At 39.5% G+C, this 24,857-nt stretch overlaps 1 protein-coding gene across 7 annotated transcripts in view; it reads left to right on the forward strand.

Moving 5' to 3' along the window:
• GOLGB1 (golgin B1) overlaps positions 1-24,857 on the forward strand; it is a 76,411-nt gene that overhangs the window by 44,250 nt on the left and 7,304 nt on the right. For all 7 annotated transcript variants that reach the window (XM_057696473.1, XM_057696474.1, XM_057696475.1 and 4 more), the window contains 5 exons: positions 1,929-7,126; positions 8,004-9,918; positions 15,404-15,582; positions 21,539-21,704; positions 21,906-22,043. In XM_057696473.1, the coding sequence (XP_057552456.1) occupies positions 1,929-7,126; positions 8,004-9,918; positions 15,404-15,582; positions 21,539-21,704; positions 21,906-22,043 (7,596 nt within the window). The remainder of the gene's footprint in view (positions 1-1,928; positions 7,127-8,003; positions 9,919-15,403; positions 15,583-21,538; positions 21,705-21,905; positions 22,044-24,857) is intronic.

Genomic DNA, 24,857 nt, shown 5'->3' on the forward strand with positions numbered 1-24,857 from the left:
AGGGTGAGACTAAGGGAAGGAAGGGAGTGAGTGAAGTGGCATAAACAGACAGTAAAGAGTAAATAAGAATAATTAGGGTATGAGAGAGAACAGAAAAGGAGTTAGTTATATTGACGTCTTCTGGCAGAAGTGTTGCCTTGACTATATCAGATTTTCAGTGTATGTAGGGATGGATAAATAGGAATGTGACACGAAGAAATTATAAAGGAAATTTTCCTCTGCTAAAAAAATGTTATGTCCAGGGAATTCCTCACAGTCCAGTGGTTTAAGATTCCACGCTTCCACTGCAGGGGGCACAGGTTCGATCCCTGGTCAGGGAACTGAGAACCTGCATGCGAAGCCCAGCGCAGCCAAAAGAAAGAAAGAGAGAAAGAGAGAAAGAAAGAGAGGAGGGAGGGAGGGAGGAAGGAAGGAAAGAAAGAAAGGAAGGAAGGAAGAAAGAAAAGAAAGAAAGAAAAGAAAGAAAAGTGTCCGGTTTTGGTCTCTAGAAATTTGAGTGTGAGTAATACAGAGTGGGGAATCTTAAATGATTAAAAATGCTTAAGAAAAATGATGAGATAATAACTTTTTGTAAAATAATAGATAATTCTAAAATAATGATTTTTTTTTTCTCAGTGGCTGAGAATGACACCAAGATAGTAATAGCTTTCTGCTAGTAAATGGCAGAGTGAAGATGTGAACTCAGGCAGTTGGGCTACAGAACTTGTGCTCTTGGCCAGTATATTGTTTGCCAATCCCCTGGGAATTTTTTTCTTCCTATCAAATTGGAATTTTTTTCTGGGGGAAAAAAGGTGCTATTGACAAAGATGGATATTTTATTATGTACACTGTCCCCAAACCCATTTAATAAAATACTAAATTTACCATGAGATTCACTGGTTTTGTTTCCCAAGAAAACAATTATAGAAGTAATTTATGTGGATTGGGCAATCTAACACAGTAGTCTTTGTTATAGTAACTTGGTTAGTATTTTGTCAAACAGGTCCATCATGTCTTCCCAAACCCTAGCAGAACTCCTTTTCGATTATTTCTTCCTGGTAATTTATCTCAATCAACTTGTTTGATAATCTGTTAATGGCTATCTTATCTAATACTTCCCATTCCAGTAGATAGTTTAGGAAAAGGAATCCCATAACGTCCTCCTTGGTGTGGGATGAAACAAAAATATAATTCATTTCCTGCTTCCCTTTTTATTTTTAAACAGTTCTTAGGAGAAATAAGTAGTTTTAATGTGAAGAAAAAGTTTCCCAAGTGAGGAATATTTAGGAAATGAGTCTCAGATTTCCTTAGGTCTTACGAATATGACTTGACTTTAGTGCAGGATTGACACGATGTTCTTAGAGGCCCAAGTTGGGAAATAAAAACTGATTTTAAAAGTATTTAGCAGTTTTATGGTAGGAAGGTTTGGATGGAAAGGTTTTAGATTTTGGAAAATGCACAAAATACCGGTTTTCACTTAGGGTCTTTTCTTTCTTCTTTTAAAATTTATTTATTTATTTATTTATTTATTTATTTATTTATTTATTTAGGCTGCGCTGGGTGTTCATTGCAGTGTGTGGGCTTCTCTGGTTGCGGTGCTTGGGCTTCTTTAGTTGTGGCATGTGGGCTTAGTTGCGGTGTGTGGGTTGAACCAGGGGTTGAACCCGGGACCCCTGCATTGGGACTACGGAGTCTTCTTTTTTTTTTCTTTTTTAATATTTATTTATTTGGCTGTGCTGGGTCTTAGTTGTGGCAGGCGGACTCAGTTGTGGCATGCAAACTCTTAGTTGCAGCACGTACGTGGGATCTAGTTCCCCGACCAGGGATCGAACCCAGGCCCCCTGCATTGGGAGCACGGAGTCTTAACCACTGGACCAGGGAAGTCCCTACTTAGGTTCTTTTCTATAAAACATTTGATTGAGGCTTTTTCTTTCTTTTTCTAAAAACAGATGAGCATGGTTGATGTTACCAGGCTCAACAAGAGCAGCTCTTCTGCTGAGGAAAGTGGACAAGATGTCCTGGAGAACACATTTTCTCAGAAACATAAAGAACTATCCGTTTTATTGTTGGAAATGAAAGAAGCGCAAGAGGAGATTGCATTTCTTAAGTTGCAGCTTCAAGGCAAAAGGGCAGAGGGTGACCCTGAGGTCCTTGACCAGAAACAAATGAAACAGCTAGAGAGTGAAGGAATACCTCCAGTTAAAATGACAGTGTTGCTTGAAGATACAGGGCAACATTTTCCCCTGATGCCAAACGAAGACAGCAGTCGTCCAACAACTGAGAAAGGAGAGCAGATGAGCACTGAATACCAACACAGAACATCTGCGGAAATATCTCTAAATGACACTGGAATGGAATTTAAATCAGCAAAGCAGGATGATGATGATAAACCCCCTTCTGCGGTATCAGGTGTTTGTCAGTGTCACCGGGATGAACTGGAAAGGTTAAAAGGTCAAATTTTGGAGCTTGAGCTAAACTGTCGTAAAGCAGAAGAAATCTATGAGAAAAATTTAGATGAGAGAGCTAAGGAAATAGTCAACCTAACCCAGCTGATTGAAGAGTTTAAGAAAAATGCTGAAAGCACCAACAGCGCATTCAGTGCTTTGTCTGAAGAAAGAGACCAGCTGCTTTCTCAGGTGAAGGAACTTAGTGTGGTAATGGAACTGAGGGCTCAGGTACAGCAGCTGGAAGTGAACCTTACAGAAGCAGAAAGGCAAAGAAGACTTGACTATGAAAGTCAGACTGCTCATCAGAACTTGCTCACTGAACAGATCCACAGTCTCAGCATAGAAACCAAATCTAAAGATGTAAAGATTGAAGTTTTACAGAACGAACTGGATGATGTGCAGGTTCAGTTTTCTGAGCAGAGTACACTGATCAAAAGCCTGCAGAGCCAGCTGCAGAAGAAGGAAAGTGAAGTGCTTGAGGGGGCAGAACGTGAGAGGGATATCTCAAATAAGGTGGAAGAACTTTCACAGGCTCTTTCACAGAAGGGACTAGAAATAGCAAAAATGGACCAACTCTTACTAGAGAAGAAGAAAGACATGGAAATCCTCCAACAAACCATCGAGGAGAAGGATCAGCAAGTGACAGAAATCAGCTTTACTATGATGGAAAAAATGGTTCAGCTTAATGAAGAGAAGTTTTCTCTTGGGGTTGAAATTAAGACTCTTAAAGAACAGCTGAATTTATTATCTAGAGCTGAGGAGGCCAAAAAAGAGCAGGTGGAAGAAGAAAAAGAAATTGTTTCTGGCATTAAACAGAATTATGATGAGTTGAGCCCAGCAGGGCTAATAAGTAAAGAAGAACTTCAGCATGAATTAGACCTTGTAAAGAAAGAAAGTGAGCAGAGAAAGAGAAAGCTCCAGGCTGCTCTTATTAACAGAAAGGAACTTCTACAGAGAGTTAGTAGATTAGAAGAGGAATTGGCCAAAGTGAAAGATGAACCCAGGAAAGAGATCCCACTCAGTGAGAGTAAGAGGAGGGAAATAGAGGAAGATAAAGAAAGCAAAGAAGACTTAGAAAAATGTGTGACTTCTAAGTGCCAAGAAATGGAAATGTCTTTAAAACAAATAATATCTGAGAAGGAAGTGGAGCTAGAGCACGTAAGGAAGGATTTGGAAGAAAAGGCAGCAGCTAAAGAACAGTTACAGGCTGTGGTCAAACAGATGAATCAGAATTTGCAAGAGAAGACAAACCAAGTAGATCTGCTCCAAGCAGAAATCATTGAAAACCAAGCAATTATCCAAAAGTTAACCACAGGTAACAAGGATGCAGGTGATGGAGACTCAGCAGCACCTGTAAGAGAAGCAGCGGCCATCAGTCCACTTGGTACAGGTAGTGGAGAACACTGGAAACCAGAACTGGAAGAAAAAATAGTGGACCTTGAAAAAGACAAGGAGCAACTTCAAAAGAAGCTACAGGAAGTATTAACCTCGCGCAAGGTGATTCTAAAAAAGGCACAGGAGAAAGAAAGACATCTTAGAGAGGAGCTAAAGAAACAGAAAGATGACTATAATCACTTGCAAGAACAGTTTGATGAGCAAAGCAAGGAAAATGAGAACATTGGAAACCAACTTAGGCAACTGCAGATTCAAATAAAGGAGTCTATGGACAGAAAACTCCCAGGCAGTGACCAGCAGGAACCTGGCTCTCCCACTCAAGGTTTAGAAGCACCTTTATTCAAAGCCCTGGAGCAGCAACCTGCTCAGCCTGTTTCAGAGTCTGACTTGTGCCCAGAGTGGCCTTCTCATCCTGGAGATACAAATGCTCTGCAGGGCAATACTGCTATTGCCCAGATAAAGGCCCAGCTGAAAGAAATAGAGGCTGAGAAAGAAGAGTTAGAGCTGAGGGTTAGCTCTACAGTAAGTGAGCTGACTAAAAAATCAAAAGAGGCGTTTCAGTTACAAGAGCAGATAAATAAACAGGATTTAGAAATCCAAAGTCTGAAGGCAGTATCCCTTGAAGCTGAAGCCCTTGCAGAAAGCCTGAGGCAAAAACTGGAAAGCAGTCAACTAGAAATCGCTGGATTAGAACATTTAAGAGAATTACAGCCTCAACTAGATGAACTGCAAAAACTCATAAACAAAAAGGAGGAAGAAGTTGGATACCTTTCTGGACAGCTTAGTGAGAAGGAAACAGCCCTTGCAAAAGTACAGACAGAGATAACAGAACAAGAGGATTTAGTGAAGGCTCTGCGTACACAGCTGGAAATGCAAGCCAAAGAACATGATGAGAAGATAAAGCAGTTACAGGTGGAGCTTTGTGAGATGAAGCAGAAACCAGAAGAGACTGGAGAAGAAAGTAAAGCAAAGCAACAAATACAGAGGAAACTGCAAGCTGCCCTTATTTCCCGAAAAGAAGCACTAAAAGAAAACAAAAGTCTCCAGGAGGAGTTGTCTTTGGCCAGAGACACCATTGAACATCTCACTAAGTCTCTGGCAGATGTGGAAAACCAAGTTTCTGCTCAAAATAAAGAGAAAGACGCATTCTTAGGAAAGTTAACTCTTCTTCAGGAAGAAAGAGACAAACTCATTGCAGAAATGGACCGATCTTTAATGGAAAATCAAAGTCTCAATGGTTCTTGTGAAAGTCTGAAATTAGCTCTGGAGGGTCTTACTGAAGACAAGGAAAATTTAGTGAAGGAAATTGAATCTTTGAAATGTTCTAGGATTGCAGAAAGCACTGAGTGGCAAGAGAAGCACAAAGAGTTACAAAAGGAATATGAAATTCTTCTGCAGTCCTATGAGAATGTGAGTAATGAAGCAGAGAGAATTCAGCATGTGGTGGAAACTGTGAGGCAAGAGAAGCAGGAACTATATGGCAAGTTGAGAAGCACAGAAGCAAACAAGAAAGAGACAGAAAAGCAGTTGCAGGAAGCTGAACAGGAAATGGAGGAGATGAAAGAAAAGATGAGAAAGTTTGCTAAATCTAAACAGCAGAAAATCCTAGAGTTGGAAGAAGAGAATGAGCGGCTTAGAGCAGAGGTACACCCTGCAGGAGGTACATCTAAAGATAGTATGGAAGCACTTCTTTCTTCCAATTCAGACGTGAAGGAGGAACTAGAAAGGGTCAAAACAGAGTTTAAGACCCTTTCTAAGGAGTTTGAGGCATTAATGACAGAGAAGGACTCTTTAAGTGAGGAGGTTCAAGACTTAAAGCATCAGCTAGAAGGGAATGTATCCAAACAAGCTAACCTGGAGGCCACTGAGAAACGTAATAACCAGATGGCTGTCGCTGAAGAGGCAACCCAGTCTGTTCCACGTGAGGCTGATGGACAGGACTCTGCAAGTCTGAACATAAGGGCTGAAAATTCAGAATCCATTCAATCAGAGAACAGTGCCAAGCCTTCTATAAGTGAAAATGTCAGCTTACATGATGAAATTAATAACTACCTGCAGCAGATTGATCAGCTCAAAGAAAGAATGACGGAATTAGAGGAGGGCAAGCAGAAAGACAAGGAATTTAGCCAGACTTTAGAAAATGAGAGGGATGCTTTATTGAGTCAGATATCAGCAAAGGACAGTGAACTAAAAATGCTTCAGGAAGAAATAACCAAAATAAACTTGTTAAATCAGCAAATTCAAGAAGAACTTGTCAGAGTTACCAAGCTAAAGGAGACAGCAGAGGAAGAGAAAGATGATTTGGAAGAGAGGCTTATGAATCAATTAGCAGAACTTAATGGGAGCATTGGGAATTATTATCAGGATGTTACAGATGCCCAAATAAAAAATGAGCTACTAGAATCTGAAATGAAGAACCTTAAAAAGTGTGTGAGTGAATTGGAAGAAGAAAAGCAGCAGTTAGTCAAGGAGAAAACTAAGGTGGAATCAGAAATACGAAAGGAATATATGGAGAAAATACAAGGTGCTCAGAAAGAGCCTGGCAATAAAACTCATACAAAGGAACTTCAGGAGCTATTAAAAGAAAAACAGCAAGAAGTAAAGCAGCTGCAGAAGGACTGCATTAGGTACCAAGAGAAAATCAGTGCTCTGGAGAGAACTGTTAAGGCCCTAGAATTTGTTCAGACTGAGTCTCAAAAAGATTTGGAAATAACCAAAGAAAATCTGGCACAAGCCAATGAACACCGCAAGAAGGCAGAAACAGAATTAGCTAGCTTCAAAGTACTGCTAGATGACACTCAAAGTGAAGCAGCAAGGGTCCTAGCAGACAATCTCAAGTTGAAAAAGGAGCTTCAGTCAAGTAAAGAATCAGTTAAAAACCAAATGAAACAAAAGGATGAAGATCTTGAGCGAAGACTGGAGCAGGTAGAGGAGAAACACCTGAAAGAGAAGAAGAATATGCAAGAGAAACTGGACGCTTTGCATAGAGAAAAAGTCCGCTTAGAAGAGACATTTGAAGAGATTCAGGTTACTTTGAACCAGAAAGACAAGGAAGTTAAGCAACTTCAGGAAAACTTGGATAGTACTGTGGCCCAACTTGCCGCTTTCACTAAGAGCATGTCTTCCCTCCAGGATGATCGGGACAGGGTGATAGATGAAGCCAAGAAATGGGAGAGAAAGTTCAGTGATGCTATTCAAACCAAAGAAGAAGAAATTAGACTTAAAGAAGAGAATTGCAGTGTTCTAAAGGATCAGCTTAGGCAGATGTCCATCCACATGGAGGAATTGAAGATCAGCATTTCCAGGTAAATGAATAATAACTTTTTGTGCTCTTCCAAAGGTAATTGAAGGCAAAGGAGCCTCTGTTTAAACTATTTCTATTCCCTTTAATATTATGGGACTAATCTAGATTTAAATTCTCCCCGAAGATGTATTCCCTCTCACTTCTGTCTCTCTTTCTCTGTCCTTTTTTTTTTTTTTTTGCAAATGACTTTCTGGTACAACTTGCATTAACCTGAAAAATTCACATCTGTTTCTCTACCCATTTTTCTATTGAGAGATCTCTTAGGTTTCTTCCTTCCTTCTCATTTCCATTTCCACTATCCTTGTCTGAATTTTTACCATAGTACAAATAATTGTATTCTCAAATTACTGCCTTAGCCTCTGAAATGATCTCCTCTTTTCTCTTCCTCGTATTCCACATGAATTCATAGTGCATATGCCTGCTAGAGTTATTTTCCTGCAACTCTAATTTTATATCACTTTGCAAGCTCAGGAAATAGCAGTGTCCCCCACACTTTGTACTCTTTCACTTTTAGTAGGATCCTTCTGCTCGGGGCAGGTTTCCTCGTTGCCTCTCATACCAAGATTATTCCATTAAGGGGCCAGACAACAGCTTGTCTAGAGCAAAGTACAAAATTGGGGACACTCTTCAGAGTGTCCAAAGTCATGTCACTAAATTAGCACCATACTTTGGAGTTTATTTTTATATGAATTCTTAGGTGCAATATACCTTTAATATAGAACATTCAGTAGAATACCTCTTTATTAAGAGGATAAACATCTTCAATTATGAATATTTATTCACTTGTAGATTTGAGTATATGTTGTAGTATCTGTCTCTTAGGCATCAAGTAATTTTCCCTTGAAATCTCTAAGTAATGACCTTCTCTCTTTTTCTAGGCTTGAACATGACAAACAGATTTGGGAGTCCAAAGCTCAGACAGAGGTCCAGCTTCAGAAGAAGGTCTGTGATACTCTACAGGGAGAAAACAAAGAACTTTTGTCCCAGCTAGAAGAGACTCGACATCTATACCATAGTTCTCAGGATGCATTAGCTAAGTTGGAATCAGAACTGAAGATTCTCAGAGACCAGTCGACTGATTTAAATAACTCTTTAGAAAAATATAAGGAAAACAAAGAAAACTTGGAAGGGATCATAAAGCAGCAAGAAGCTGATATCCAAAATTGTAAGTTCAGTTACGAACAGCTGGAGACTGATCTTCAGGCCTCCAGACAGCTGACCAGTAGGCTGCATGAAGAAATAAACATGAAAGAGCAAAAGATTATAAGCCTGCTTTCTGCCAAGGAACAGGCAGTCCAAGTAGCTGTTGCTGAACTACATCAGCAGCATGATAAAGAAATTAAAGAATTGGAAAATCTGCTGTCCCAGGAGGAAGAGGAGAATACTGTCTTAGAAGAGGAGAATAAAAAAGCTGTTGACAAAACCAATCAGCTTATGGAAACACTGGAAAACATGAAAAAGGAGAACATGCAGCAGAAGGCTCAGTTGAATTCCTTTGTTAAATCCATGTCTTCTCTCCAGGATGACCGAGACCGTATAGTAGGTGACTACCAACAGCTGGAGGAGCGACATCTCTCTGTGATCTTGGAAAAAGACCAACTCATCCAAGACGCTGCTACTGAGAATAATAAGCTGAAGGAAGAAATTCGATGTTTGAGAAGTCACATGGATGATCTCAATTCTGAGAATGCCAAGCTCAATGCAGAACTGATCCAATATAGAGAAGACCTGAACCAAGTGATATCAAGGAAGGACTGTCAACAAAAGCAGCTCCTTGAAGCTCAACTTCAGCAGACCCAGGAGCTGAAAAGTGAATATGCTAAATTAGAAGAAAAGCTCAAAGAGTCTGAGGAAGCAAAGGAGGAGCTGCAGAGGTCCTCTCTTGTCCTACAGGAGGAGAAACAAGGTTTATCTAAAGAGACTGAGAGCTTAAAAGCATCTCTATCCCAACTAAAGAAACAGTTCACAGCCTTGCAAGAAGAAGATACTTTAGGAATATTTCAGGCCCAATTAAAAGCAAAAGAAGAAGAGGTACAGAAGTTAAGTACTACCCTTTCTTCCTCTCAGAAGAGAATTACAGAACTTGAAGAGGAATTGATTCATGTCCAGAAGGAAGCTGCCAAGAAGATAGGTGAAATTGAAGATAAGCTGAAGAAAGAATTAAAGCATCTTCATCATGATGCAGGGATAATGCGAAATGAAACGGAAACAGCAGAAGAGAGGGTGGCGGAGCTAGCAAGAGATCTGGTAGAGATGGAACAAAAGTTACTCGTGGTCACCAAAGAAAATAAAGATCTCACAGCACAAATCCAGTCTTTTGGAAGGTCAATGAGTTCCCTACAAGATAGTAGAGATCATGCCAATGAGGAACTTGAGGAACTTAAAAAGAAACATGAGGCCAGTCTGAGGGAGCTGGCACAGCTGAGAGAAGAACAGGGCATCTTAAGCAGGGAGAAAGATGTTCTTGTTTCTAAAGCTGCATTTCCAGTTAACTCCACTGAGGATAACAGCTTGCCCCACCTTGAGAAACTTAACCAACAGCTTCTATCCAAAGATGAGCAACTGCTTCACTTGTCCTCACAACTGGAAGAGTCTTACAACCAAGTGCAATCCTTTTCCAAGGCTATGGCCAGTCTACAGAATGAGAGAGATCGCCTGTCAAGTGAGCTGGAGAAATTCCGCAAGTCAGAGGAAGGGAAGCAGAGGTCTGCCGCCCCACCTGCAACCAGCCCAGCTGAAGTGCAGAGTTTAAAAAAAGCTATGTCATCACTCCAAAATGACCGAGACCGACTAGTGAGTGTCTAGGTTTCTCTTTCCAGTCTTCATTTGAGAGTTTTTGAAACTTTCTTTAAATTGATTTTCCTTTTTATAGAAAATGAAAAAAAAATTTTTATTCATCTTATCTGGGCATTCTGGGAGGATTGAAACCTCTTAGTCTGGATTTAAGACCCTGTAGTTTGTATTTCCCTCTCTTTCCAGCATCCCTTTTACTGCGTCTCTGCTCACACTCTTCATTTCAGCCAAACTGACCTACTCACCCACAGACTGACCTACTTACCCACGTTACCATCCTCTGAACCAGAATGTCCTCTCCATTTTCCTTTTTTGGGCACATATTTCCTACTCTTTAAAGGTTGCCCCACAACTCAGATCCTCTGGTTACATTTCCAGATCACTTGATTGTCTGTAGTTCTTCTGTCTGTAGTTCCCTAGTGCTTCTCTTTTCCTTTGTCCCATATTGCCGTATTGTTCCATATTGATATATATGGGTGTGTGTGTATGTGTGTGTGTGTTTCATTTCTATACCCTTATTTTTTTATTTCCCCAATTAAATTGCAAACTCCTGGTAGTGTGTCATGTCTTAGACTTGTTCATATTTCCCATGGTTTTTAACAGAAGGGTAGTTAATCATATGGTAGATAACCAACAACTGATGGGTATTCTCTATGCGTGTGATTGTTACTGAAAACACTATTTTCTTTATTCTGTGAAGTTTTCATGTAGGGAAATTATAGGGACTTTTGAGACTGAGGCATTTACATCTGCCATGAATGAATCGTAAAGCCTAGGCAGGGTTATAAATCACATGAAGGCCTGACAGTCTGACTCAGTGTTATTGCATGCAGGCCCTGCTAGAGCCTCCTGAGGCCCTTCTGCATACTTACTGAATGTGTCGTTAATTGTCCACCAACTCCTCTTTTCCACGTATCTTGTTCTCAGTCTGTCTCATAAGCGTTGAAGTTTCTAGTCTCTCAGCCACTGGCTGCATGTGCGATAGTTTATTTCAGTCGCTACCAGTTTAAACATTCAGCCTAGGGTCAGCAGTTTCTCGCCTCTACCTACACTACGCTCCCTTTCCCTCAGGACCATCCAAGAGATGAGCTGGGTCTGAAAGGAGCTCAGGTTACTTGGTTCCCTTCTTTATGTAGTTAGTCAAAGGGAAGTTTCCCAAATAAAGTCTGAGGGTCTAAGTGGCAAGGAGTTAATGCAGGGGATTCTACTAGGGCGTAACAAACAGTTCTGAAAACATTCTGGAGTTTTCATATCTGTCCAAACTTCCTTAGGATTTTCCCGTAATCAAATGAAGCATTTAGGCATTTCCCACCTAAAGGCTAGAGAGTAAATCTCTGGAGGTGCCTTTTTGTTTGTCTGTGCTCATTTCAGTCTGAAAATGATTTGAGGTAGCATATAAAGGTATGAATAATTTTTCAAGATAATGTAAGGTGAGGAATTGGGAAGGAAAAGAAAATTAGGATAGGAGAGGAAAAGATTAAACCAGGGGTAAGTTTAGTTTAGGAGTAAGCTTATCCCAAGGAGATATCACAATATCCTATTAGAAAGATGGACCACTAATTTTGCTCTGAGGTCTGGCAGCCATCAGAAGTATGGAATTACAAAACCCATGTATGCATTGCAGTGTCCATATTTTAGGGAAAAGGAAGAAAGTTAAACTACTTGAAACATATAAGAATAGTTATTCTTTACGTATTGAGGCCTGCAAGAAATTTCTTGTGTTTCCATAGAGAGGACACTATGAAGTTGTGAAACATTCTTTACTTCTCTACAGTAAATATAATAATTGTTTTAAAGGGTTTTTATTTAGCTGTCCCTTGATGTAAATGCATAGCAAAAGAATTTTGTGTAATTCACTAAAGTTACCTCTCCAAGTGGCTAAAATGTAGTCCAGACACACAGCTTTCTGATGATCTGCTCTGTTCAGAAAGTAACATTTAGAGTAGCTAGACTAGAGGAGTGGGTGGATTGCATAAAGAATATGTGTTTGCTTTGAAACAAAACAGTGTTTTTATTTTAGTTTTTGGTTAAAAAATAAATCTATACATACATACTTGATGAGTCATTAAATCCTACAATGTTTGATAGGAAAAACAACAGTAGCATTCCCAACCCTGTTTCTCCTTCTTCTGAGGCAATTTGCTTTCAACCCTTTTAATTTATTATTTTGGTGATTCCTTAGTATCTAAGTATCATGTTTATAGTGCATCTTGGCTTTTCATTTTTTGCATTAGCCATTGACTTTCTTATATGCTAACAGGGTTTAGTTCTCTTTACTCCCTCTGTTTTCACAGTATATATGTACATTTTCAATATACAACCCCTTCTCTATTGTCCTGATGTAATTTAATTTTAATTTTGATTAAATCAATATTCGATGTTTGCATTTTTATGACTGCAAATGCTGTTCGACCGGAGACGTGTTACTTTTATTTTCCTCAACACCTTTGTTTTTCCTGGAGTGAGTAACTATGTTTTTGTTGTTGTTACTTACTTAGTTTTCTTTGTACTTATCAGTGTAATTTAATTCCAGAATTACTGCCATTTATCCACATTTTTCAAGGTGTTTATTCCTATCTATTCAGTCTTCAGGAAGAAAATTCTCCTGGAGTCTCTTTTTTGCTCTTATATTGATCAGTTGCCTGTACTCCTAGGACACAGTTTTCATCCTAGAATATTTCCCTCTGTTTCTCTCCTGTGTTAGATTTCCTGTTTCTTGTATTCCATGTTTTCCTCATCCTGGTTTTGTGCCTGGTTTCAGTAGCTCTCTAAGAAAAGACACAATGGAGGTAAATTTATTGAAAATGTCTTGTTATCTCTTATACCTGATTGATAGTTTGGCTGATTATAGAATTCTAGGTTGAAAATAATTTCCCTTCAAAATTGTGAAGACATTGGTCTAGTCCCTTTTAGTTTCCATTGTGGTTCAGGGGTCTAAAGATATTCTGATCCTTGATCCTTTGTTTGTTATCGAGTTCTATCTCTGTCTCTCTTCTTCCCTCCCTCATCTCCCATCTCTCATCTCTCATCTGTCTCTCCCTGGAAATACAGTTGGACCTTGAACAACATGGCTTTAAAATGCATGGGTTCACTTATACGTGGATTATGCGTGAATTTTTTCAATAGTAAATACTACAGTACTACAAGATCAGTGGGTGTTTGGCTCTGTGAATGCAGGACAGTGGATATATTCAGTAGGAGAACCACATATGTGAAGGGCTGACAATAAAATATACATGGATTTTTGACTTCACAGAGGGTGGGTACCCCCACTCTGGTGTTGTTCAAGGGTCAGCTGTTGTTCAAGGGTCAACTTTTAGTCCTGTGTGTTCTGACACTTCATGATAACGTGTTTTGGTGTGGGTCTGTTTATTCATCACTCTGTCTAATCCTTTGAATCTAAGAAGTCATGGTCATTAATTTGGGGAAATTCTTTTGAATTCTGTTTTACCATTTTCCCCCATTTTTTTTCTCTATTGCCTTTTTTCCCCTGAAAATCCTGTTGTTCAGGAGTAGGGCCTTCTGGATTGGCTCTATAATTTTCTTACCTTTTCTATTCTTTTTGCTTTACTTTGGAAAGATATCTTCTCACCTTCATCTTATGAATCCTGTATTGAAGTTTTCATTTTTGCTGTCATGTTCCTGATTTCTAAGGACTTTTTTTGTCTCATGGATATATGTTCTTAATTTATCTCTCCAAGAAGATTGGGGGTAGTTTTGTTCTTTGAAATTTTTTCGTAATGAATTTTTCTTTATAATTTTTTAATTTCTGCTATAATGTTTCTAATTTCCAATATTCTCTTAAATCTTTTGAGTATATGACATTCTTTCTTCTGCTAATGTGTTCTGAATTACTTTTCTTCTAGTTTCTTTTCATCCCTGCCTAATGTTAGCTATTCTTCGGGTGAGGGTTAATCCTTGATTTATTCTTCATGTTTGTGGGTGGAGTCTAAAATGCTTGTGGGTGGGACTTACCAACTGTGAGTTTCCTTGCATGGTGATCTTGCTGAGCTTTTTAAGGGTAGTTCCTATGTTGATATCTGTAGTTCCTCTTGGGTTGGTCAGATTTTCTAGAGAAGACTTCTCTGCGTAGATGGTAAAGGCCTGTGTGCCAGCACGCTTCACGCTAACTATGGGAAAGGCTTCAAGCATTCGGAAAGCATACATTCACTTGATCACCCTTGTTTTGGAACGGTACCCTTACCTTCAACTATGCTTAGTGTTCCATAGTCCAGAGATACTCTTTTAAATTCTAGTTGTCTGTCAGAGTAACAAAAAGTGTGGAACTAGGAGGGTATTTAGGGATGTGGTTGTTCTTAAGCAGCTTTCATCTAATCCTCCTTATTTCAGCTATCACCTCCTCCCTACCCCCATCACCATCTTTTCCAGAGGTACCTGGTGCTGTTAATTCCTGAGCCTTTTGAAGAGTCTACAGAGTAAGTTCTGTTGATTCTTGGCTTTCCCTCCTGCCAGCTTAAGACTTGCCTTTTCCAGATCTGTTAAGTCAGTTACCATTTATGCATCTGCTTTTCAGCTTTGAAAATTAATTTTGTTGCTACTGACGCCTCTCTTGTTCTTCTTGTTCTTGTGTTTCATGCTTATAGAATGATGCCTTTATTGTAACTTTGTGATGTTTCCAGAGAGGGTGAAAGAGATATGTGTTCAAGGCCCTTCTCTTTGCCCAGATGTCCTGACGTTATTTCTTACCACCAAGCTTTTAACAAATATTGGGGATAAAGAGTTAGAAGATATATCTGTAGTGTAGATAGGCAATTTTGCTAATGAAAATCAAGTTCATCATCATCATTACCGCCACTAACTTTTATGTGTGGAGAACATTAATTTTCTTGTTGAATTCTCATAATCTTTATGAGAGGTACTATAATTATATCCATTTTATAGGTGAAGGAAATTAAGGCTTAGAGGGTGTGTGGAACATGCATAGGCTCACACACTATTTGGGCAGGAAAACTGACTCCAAGTTCTAACTGCTCTTAACCACTGGGCCTGGACATCCCTGCCTTCTCTATAATCAACATCAGCTAAGCTAGAATTAAGATTGATATTTATGTAAGAAAGTTTAGAAGCCTAGCCAGGGCGCATGGCTAAATAGAAAGCCAATCTGTCTTTACACTTCTTGTTGTAGGGAGTTAGCACCCACCAAGAAGCTGTAATTCCTTTAAGTCTGTCCCATGAGAGTTACAGATCTAGAGTCAACTTAGGACCTCAGGGCCAGGGGGCTGGGGGTGAAGTTGCAGTAGTGGTCAGGCCCTGCAGCCTTGATGGCTGCTCCATGGGGAGATTCCCACCAGCCTGGCTGCAGTATTTCAGCATTTTAGGGATTCATGCTGCACTTATGTCAGTGGACTGTTAGATGCTGGCAGTCTGTTGTGGTGTTGACTCACTTAGCAGGAAGCTGCTACTGACTTACAGCTGACTGAATGAAATGTGATGAATCACCCTGTTACTTTCCTTATGGTTAAAGCTGAAGGAATTGAAGAATCTGCAGCAGCAATACTTACAGATGAACCAGGAAATCACTGAGTTACGTCCACTGAAGGCTCAACTTCAGGAGTATCAAGATAAGACAAAAACATTTCAGATTATGCAAGAAGAGCTCAAGCAGGAAAACCTCTCCTGGCAGCATGAGCTGCGTCAGCTCAGGTATGGTAATCCCTGCTTTTTAACCCTTTTCTTTTAGTTTTTTTTTTTTTAATGAAATAATTATAGACTTATAGGATGTTGTGGAAGCTGTGCAAAGAACTTTCATGTACCTTCATCCAGTTTCCTATCACTATCGTACAAGTTCAAAACCAGGAAATTGACATTGGTGTGATTCAAAGACCTTATACAGATTTTGCACCAATTTATCATTCACTCAAGCGTGTGTACAGCTGTGTGCATATATGTGGACTCATGTGGCCACCACCACAGATATACAACTGCCCCATCATCGCATGCATGTCCTTTGTGCTGCTATAGTCACACTCTTCCCCTCCCTCCCTCCCATCCCCATATCCCTAACTTCTGGCAACCACTAAACTGTTCTCCATCTCTATAAATTTGTCTCATTCTGAGAATGTTTTAAAGTATGCAGCCTTTTGAAATTAGCTTTACTCAGGCAAATGCCCTTGACATTGATTGACATCATTGTGTGTATCATTACTTCATTCTTTTTATTGATGGGTAGTATTTCATGGTATGAATGTACTGCTTTGACCATTCACTCATTGAAGGATATGTGTTGTTTCTAATTTTTAGCTATTATAAACAAAGCTGCTATAAACATTTGCTTACAGGCTTTTATGTGGACAATAAGTTTTAATTTCTCTGAGATAATTGCCCAGGAGTGCAAATGCTAGGTCATATAGTAAGTGTGTGTTTAGATTTTTAAGAAACTTCAAAACTATATTACAGAATGCCTGTATCATTTTATACTCCTGCCAGCAATATATGAGTGATCCAGTTTCAATATCAAATGCTACATCCTTATCAGCATTTGATATTGTAACTAAATTTTAGTTTTTAATAGGTATGTAATGTTATTTGATTGTGGTTTTAATTTGCATAACAGTAAACATTTTTTATGTGCTTATTTGACATATATATATCCTTTTTGATGAAATGTTTGATCATGTGCTTTGTCTATTTTCTAATTGGCTTGTTAATTTTTACTGTTGAGATTTGAGAGTTCTTTATATATTCCGGGTACAGGTTTTTTGTCAGATATGTGACTTGCAAATATTTTCTTCTAGTCTGCAGTTTATTTTTTTCATCCTTCCATTGAGAAGATCTTTTTAATTTTGATGAAATCAGTTTATTGATTATTTTTCTCTTTATTCAGATTCAGTAATGTTTATTGTTCTCCAAGTTCACTGATTTTTTTTTTCCTTCGTCACTTCCATTCTGCTATTGAGTCCGTTGAGTTAGCTTTTTATTTTGGATGTTGTATTTTTCTGTTCTAAAATTTCCATTCAGGTCTTCTTTATATCTTCTATTTCTTTGCTGAGGCTTTCTCTGTTTTCGTTTATTTCCAGTGTGTTAGTAATTGCTTGTTGAAACATTTCTATAATGGCCACTTAAAAATCCTTCTGTCATTCCATGTATATAGTTCCAACATCTGTGTCATCTCAGGTGTTGTAATCTGTTGATTTTCTTTTCTCAATCAAGTTGTGATTTCCCTGGTTTTTAGTATGATGAGTGATTTTCAGTTGTATCATGAACATTTGGGAGTCATAAGTTTTAAGACTCAATTTTATTTAAATCTTTAGTAAGCTTCCACTGACACTGTGCCAGCAGGGGAAGGGGAACACTGCCACTTTACTTGTGGAGGAGGGTGAAGTCCAGTGGGCTCCCTGCTCAGCCTTCATTGATAACCCTGGTGGGAGGCAGTACCCTGATGCTGTCAGAGGAGGTGGAAGTCCAGGCTCGTCACTTGTACTCCACTGAGACTGCAGTTAGTAGGGAGCAGTGCCTCACGACTGTTAGGTGAGAGTAGAAGTCTAAGCTCCACACATGGCTTCCATCGATACCATTGCGGGGTGTGGAGGGGCACCTCATCATTGCTGGCCAGTGGTGAAAGTTCAGGTTCCCCACTCAGTCTCCACTGACACTGCAGGAGGGTGATTGAGGAGGGGCACGTTGTTACCACTGGGTAGTGCCCAAAGTCCAAACTTCCCTTCTGGCTTCTTCTGTTACTACCTCTGCAGAACCAGGGGGGAACATTTTGGTTTGTTATGGGTGGAGGTGAATGTCCAGGCTCCACACATTGTCTCCACTGACACCATAGTGAGGGTGAGAGTGAGGGCAGTCAGAGAGAGGCACCTCTTTACCAAAGTGATGGTGACAGTCCAGTGCAGACACTTCTTTAAAAAAAAAAAAAAATTTATTTGGCTACACCAGGTCTTACTTGCGACAGGCAGGATCTTCATTGCTGCGTACGAGATCTTTAGTTGCAGCAAACAGGATCTAGTTCCCTGATCAGGGATCGAACCTGGGTCCCCTGTATTGGGAGCGCAGAGTCTTAACCACTGGACCACCAGGGAAGTCCCCAATTGGCCTCTTCTGACACTACCTAGCAGGGAGGGTGACTGACACTAATCTGAACACTAGGGGTTTCTTGATGGGGATGGGGAGGTGCTGTAGTCTTTCCATGGTGTTCTCCTGCAGTGGGGTGGTTATTGTCATTAATGTTTCTGTCTTGCTAGTCTGCCCTTTCCTGGTCCTTTGGCAAAAGACAGCATATTTTCTTGGCACTCATTAGTGTTCTAAGTTGTTGGATCCTCCTTCACCCAGTTTAGGATATATAGAATTAAAAAAGAAAAACCAGTGAAGTCACCACCATGTCATTCCTCAAGTCCTTGGATCCCAAGCTTCTCTACCTTCTTCTCCATCTTTCCAAGTCGTCTTATCTTTGTTTTTGTATATAATTCCCAGGGTTTTTTTTTTTTTTTTTAAGTTTATACTTAATGGGAAGAATAGGGAAAATGCATCTGCTCCATCTTGTCTGGATCTAGAAATCCAAGCCCTTTTCTTTTAAAGATGAATAACAGTGCTATATGTTCTATTAGAGGGAAAAAAATTATGATTAGAATTGAAATTTTGGATTTTTTTAAATTCAGTGTCTCAGATTGATCCGAAAAGTAAAGGTAAAGAATAAGTGCTTAACAGTATATAAAAACAGGTCCTATTGTTGCAGCCTCATTGTTGGGACTTTATTACTGGTTAGTGTAAGATGGTGCATGCCACCTTAGTAAAATCAAACCCAAAGCTTTCAAGGTTTGATACTAAAAGGGGAATCTCTATGTTGGAAAGTGCTGCTGATCAAGTGGCACCTGTTTTGTCTCACCTGCTGCTACAGGACAAACACAGGCAAGTGAATATAGAGAATATGAGGGAAGTCTAGAAAACCAGCCAGCTTACAAAAGGGCTACCATGATGCCAGATATCAATATAGTAAAATAATTATTGTAACATCCCTAAGAGAGCTCTTAATGTGTAGATACAAAGAGATTTATTCCTTCACAATCCTAGATGCCATGCACTTTACTAATATGATCTTTCAAAATAAACTTTAAGCAAAGTTGATAGAGCAAAACACTTTTGTAGAATTTGGTCATTTAAATTTTATGGAGTGAAATTACATCCAAAAGATTTTCCTGTTCAGCATCTTTACAGACTTTCTTATAAGTGAAAATAAATCAACCTTATTCCATGGAGTTGGCAACCTCCCCAGATAATACGAGAACACATTTTGTAATCAAAGGATGATTTCAGAGAAGGTAAAAAAAACTGTCATTTTTGCTCTCTGGGAATACAAACTGCTTCTTTTTCTTCTTTCTGGAATTGAACCTCCAGAAGAAAGATGAATGCCTCCGTTTTAACCTCGTCCTTTTTTCTACCAGGGAAGAGCTCCCCTAGCTTATTCTGTTAGAATGTCAATTCACCATCAAGAGACCATCTTCCTTCAGATGCACATTAATGCTGACCACTGAGTTCAGGGCCCTCCAAAAGTGATTGGGAGCACACGGGAACATCACCTTGAGATCTCCCATATTATCTCCAGATCACCTGGAACTAAAAAAATACTGTGTCCAGTTGCTAGTGTAAACCGAAGAAGGGCTGCAATGCTCTAAAAGGCTTATTTTCTGCAGCCACTTGTTCCTCTTTAAACTTCCTCACAGGGCATTCTGAAAGGCTACTTTCCTGATAAAGTTGACCCTTAAGGGAAAAGAAAAGGAGGGAGGAAAAAAATGATTTCTGGCTTATTGATTTTTTTTCTTCCCTCATTTTTTCCTTTTCCTCCTTTCTCTTAGCCTTTCTCTCTTTACCTTCCACATTTGAGCAGTTTTGAAGAAAAGAAAAATCATATGTCAAGTGGATGTGAGTAAATTATGAGAAGGAAGAAGACATTTTACTTCAGTTTTAGAAGGAAGAAGAAAATGAGGGCACAGATTTGATTCACTGATTTTAGGACCAGTTTCTTTAGCTGAATATCTTTAAGACTGCCTGTCTTTTGCTCTTGAAATACTTGGGAGAAATGAGCTTTCCAAACATGAAGAAGCTGGAACATCTCATTCAGGCTTATATGACACTGGGATTGGCTTATTGGAAGAGCCTGGATTTATACAATAACCTTCTCTTCCACTTGTAGCTACTGGTTTGCTTATTCTGCTCTGGTTCCTGTGTTCTCTTACTTAAGGGGTAAGTGAGGTATAGCCCTTTTATGGCTGTGTTTTCTTAAGTAATCAGGTTTGTTCCTTAGCGCCTGTTGCACGTTGAGGGTCTCTCCACACCATAACTACTTCTCCAGCTTTCAAAAAAAAAGGCAGCTTAAAGCTTTATGGAAGATTTGTGATCTTTTTTGTGCATTCTCTCTCTTACACTCCTTTCTTATTCTCTCTCATTTTGCACAAATATCAGAGAAAGTGTTTTAGAAAATTTCTGTGCCTTTTCCATATATTGGCCTCGTAATAAAAATTTATTTTAGAGTCTAAGTTTTAGCTCTGCCTTTTTGAAGAAAAAATCTGACTGTAATGCAAGTCACCTCTTGACACAACAAGATTATTTCATAATAGGTTTATGTCCCTTAGAAAAGAAGGGACCGTTTTACCTTACTTCTAAAGAGAAAGACAAAAAGTCAGATGCAATTCAAATAAAACCTTGTATTATTGGGAAAAATAGAGACATGGGTACTATTCAAAGTAAAGAGATGCTGCAGAAATCTGATTACAGTCCTAATGTTTTTTTTCAAGCATAGTGTATAGAGAAGTAGAACTAAAGAATGTGGCGGAGAGGAAGTTTTTGCTAGAACTACAGAAAATTAGCTGGGGTCAAATAGAAGCTTCCCTCTTGGCCAAATTCAGAGGATAAATAAATATCAGCCGTTTGTATTTGTTGAGTGATTGTGACGTGCCAGGCTCTGTGTTTGGTGCATGACATATAGTATCTCATTTAATCATCACAATAATCCTAAGGGATAGATCATTTATTTCATTTCACCAATGAGGCTCAGAGAGATTAAGTAACTTTTACTCAGGGTCTCATGCCTAGTGTATGATAGAGCCAGCATTTGAACCTAGATTCTTCAGGCTCTACAGTTGCATTCTCATACCCCTGATGGTAGACTGCATCATGTCACTGCCCTTCTGAAGAATTACAGTGGTTTCCCATTGCTTACAGAGGAAGCTTTAATAAGCATGGCGTTCAGAGCCCCACAGGGTCTGACTTCTTTCCTCTCCACCCTCATTTCCTGCCCTATCCACTCTGCACACTGTCTACTACAACAATTCCAAAACTCACTACATATATTCATTCTTGCGCCTTTTGTTCTGTTTGCTCCCTGAACCTGGAATGCTTTTCCCATTATGGAAACCTGACTCATTGTTCAGGGTTCAGACCAAATGCCTGCTTTTCTTCCCCAGTCTTGCCAGTTGCAATTCTTTTTTAAGTTCTGCTTCATGATCTTGCTGCACAGTTCTCTTTATAACATAAATTTCGTTCTGGTTATGTATTTCCTTTAGTACATCTCTATAGCCCATAATACTGTTTTAAATATGCAATTATTCATCTTTGTCTCACAAGTATATTTTCACCTGTGACTGTTTCATGTTTTTTCTAGGATGGAGAAGAGTTCCTGGGAAATTCATGAGAGGAGGATGAAGGAGCAGTATCTCATGGCTATCGCAGATAAAGATCAGCAGCTCAGCCACCTGCAGAGTCTTATGAGGGAACTGAGATCTTCTTCCTCCCCGATCGAGACCCACAAAGTGCAGTACCAAAGACAGGTGAGTCATTTCAATGCGGATTGCTACTCAGAGGTAACCACTACCAAGGAAACCTCAGCTTCCTGCAACCCAAGTGCCCATCTGCCACTATTAGGCAAACCATCTGATGACTTCCTATGAAGTGGGCAGGGTTTCTGGAGGGAAGGATTTAAGCATGAATAATATTAGGAGAGAATTTCATTAGTGTTTGTATCCTGGCAGGCATCCCCAGAAACACCAGCTTCCCTAGATGCATCACAGAACCTAGTTTATGAGACAGAACATCTTAGGACTCAACTCAATGACAGCTTAAAGGAAATTCACCAAAAGGAGTTAAGAATTCAGCAACTGAACAGCAAGGTAGGTGTTTCCTGCTATCCTGGAGTTCAATTTCTTGTTTCCATGGCTAGAATCAAGAAGGTAAGTAGAAGCTTTTTAAGCCTAGGCTCTAGCTATACTAGGGGACAAAGTTTTACCTTTCTCAGAGCCTGGGTTGGTAACCCCAGAGTACTGGACACAGGTCCATTTCCTTTTCGTCACCCGTGGAGAGTCCTGGGGAGTGATTTGGAGAAACCCATTCAGTAAGAATAAAAAAGCCAACTCCTTTAAGGAGCCTTCCTCCCCAACATCATCTCCGCATCTGTATCAGTTGTTAGTAATACTGAGTTAACTCCCCACACATCCTCCAGCAAGCTTCTCTGTATTTCCCACTAGTGTGTAACGGGAAGAGTCTCAGGAAAGAGGCTTTTTTCATATGCGATTAGATAACAGGGATAGAGGTGAGAGGTCTGCTCTTCATTCCACTCCATTTGTAAGCTTCATCACTGTATCTCATGTTCTGGAATTAAAGAAGCCAGCTTGCTTTTTCGCAGACCCCAGCCATGCCACTCCAGGTACTCTAGGGGAGCATGCTGGAGTAGATGGACCTCTTTCTATAGGGAAGAGCTGCTTTGTCGTATGGTCCCCCAGAGGCCAAGGCAAAATAAAAGAAGATTATTCTTGGTGCCCTCACATCTCTGTCTTCTCCCCTCACCCATTCTCTGGCTCCTCCTCTTCCTTCATCTGCTTCCCCTCCCCCACCCTCTTATGAATTACTGTCCTCCTGTTGCTCTCTGACTAGTCAGTGTTCTCTAGCAGCACCTCCCCTAGTTCTGCCTTCTTCACAGGAAGCCAGCTAGGTAGTTGATGTTAGCACTAGAAGGGATTTAAGTGATCATTTAGACTCTGGAATCCCAAAATTAGCTTTGAGGAGGGCTATAAATGTCCAGAAATTATATGCAAAATGGTGTGTGTGTGTATGTGTGTAAGTTTCTCATCACAAGAACTTAGGCATTCACCAAGGAATTTGTGATCCAAAAATGGTAAAGATCAGTAGGCTGTGTCACAATTGAGGAAACTAAGTCCCAGAGGCATTATGTAACTTGCCTGAGGTGTTAAGAGGAGGTCAGTCTGAGGTACATATGATAATGTACATGGAAAAGCACAGTGCCTGGTTTATGTAGAAGGTACTTATTAAATGCTGTTAAATTCAACTAATTGGCATTGAAGTGTCAGAGACTGTGATAACACTAGTAACTTTGGCAGAGAAATTTGCATTTTTTAAGTAGGTTTGTTGATCAAAATGAATTGGTAAAATTGCAGACCCTTTGTTGGGAGCTTGTCTGGGAGTTTCCGGGGTTGGGGGGTAGAGGGGAGACTCCAGAACAGATCCTACCCAGTTCCTCTTCCAGCCTAGTCAGTTGTTTCCAGAAGGTTCTGCCCTTCATAGCTCTGTAACACCTCTTCTTTCTACAAACTACTCAACAGACCCCATCTTAACTTTGTTATATTTGCTTTCCTGAACATTAGACATATGTCATTGTAGGACCATATTTTAAACTGCAATTCTGGGCTGTTCATAGATGATGAGGTCATTTTAGTGGATAGCAAATGAAACATTTTTCATGTAAATGTTTTATTGAAGTAAAAAACCAAAAAGCGCACAAATCACGAAAACAGCATGGCATATTTTCACAAAGTGAAGACACCTGTATAAGCAAGCACCCAGATCAAAAATCAGAGCATACCAGAACCCCAGGAGTCCCTTGTGTCTCCTTCTCTTCACTGCCACCACCTTAGAACTATGTTTCAAAGGGTCATATCTTCTCTTTTGTGTTGCTTCATTTATTTTGTGAGATTCATCCATGTTTTTGTGTATACTGTGATTTTTCTGTTCTCATGGTGTATAGTATTTATTACATTGTAGGTATATAATAATTTCTCTATTCTGCTGTTAAAGAACTTTTGGGGTTTTCCAGTTTTGAGCTGTTATAAATAGTGCAAATAGTGATTTTTACAAAACAAAGTAAAAGAGATTGAAAATACGTATTATGTAATATATAATAAAGAATATAACTTGTTTTGAAAAACTTTGGTTTCAGTTACTTATGTTTATATACTGGGTTCTGGGTCATTTTCAAAGTTATGTTTTCTTTAACAGCTTTATTGAGATATACTTCACATACCGCTTAAAATATGAGAAACACTGCTTTAGATCACCGTCATTCTGGGTGAGAGAGATTTCTTCCTTTAGAAATCAGCTATAAGGAGGCATCTCCATCCCTAGGGTTGGTCACTCACTTTCATTAAAAACAAGTAACTATTATCTGCCCTCTATGAGCCTGGCCATTCGTTAGGTTTTGAGGATACACAGTGACCCCTCATGGAGCTAATAGTTTGATGATATTAAAGCTCACTCTAAGTGGATCCCAGCTAACAAGGAGGACTGCTTCTTAGGTCCTAGCATGGGATTGTAGCAGATGGGCTGTCAGCATGAAACGTCTCCCCTCCAAGCCACTGCCCTAGCTCTTTCCGTGGATGCTCAGACTTTATATGTATCTCGACCAGCATAGTTGGGTATTTGTATGTAATACAAACTTAAAACATGAAACTTAAAGCTTAAAAACATGAGGAGAATGATTATTGGTATCATATAGTCTCAATTATTCCCTCTTGTTTTTACAAGTATAGATATTATGAAATACAGTAGCTTATGAGTTAGAGCAAAGGTCAGCAAACTTTTTCTTAAAGACTCAGATAGTAAATATTTTGGGTTTGTAGGCCATGCCATTTCTGTTACAACTACTCAGCTCTGCAATTGTAGCACGGAAGCAACCACAGATAAGACGAACAAAT

This window comes from Hippopotamus amphibius, chromosome 10 (genome assembly GCF_030028045.1).
Source record: "Hippopotamus amphibius kiboko isolate mHipAmp2 chromosome 10, mHipAmp2.hap2, whole genome shotgun sequence".
NCBI lineage: Eukaryota > Metazoa > Chordata > Mammalia > Artiodactyla > Hippopotamidae > Hippopotamus > Hippopotamus amphibius.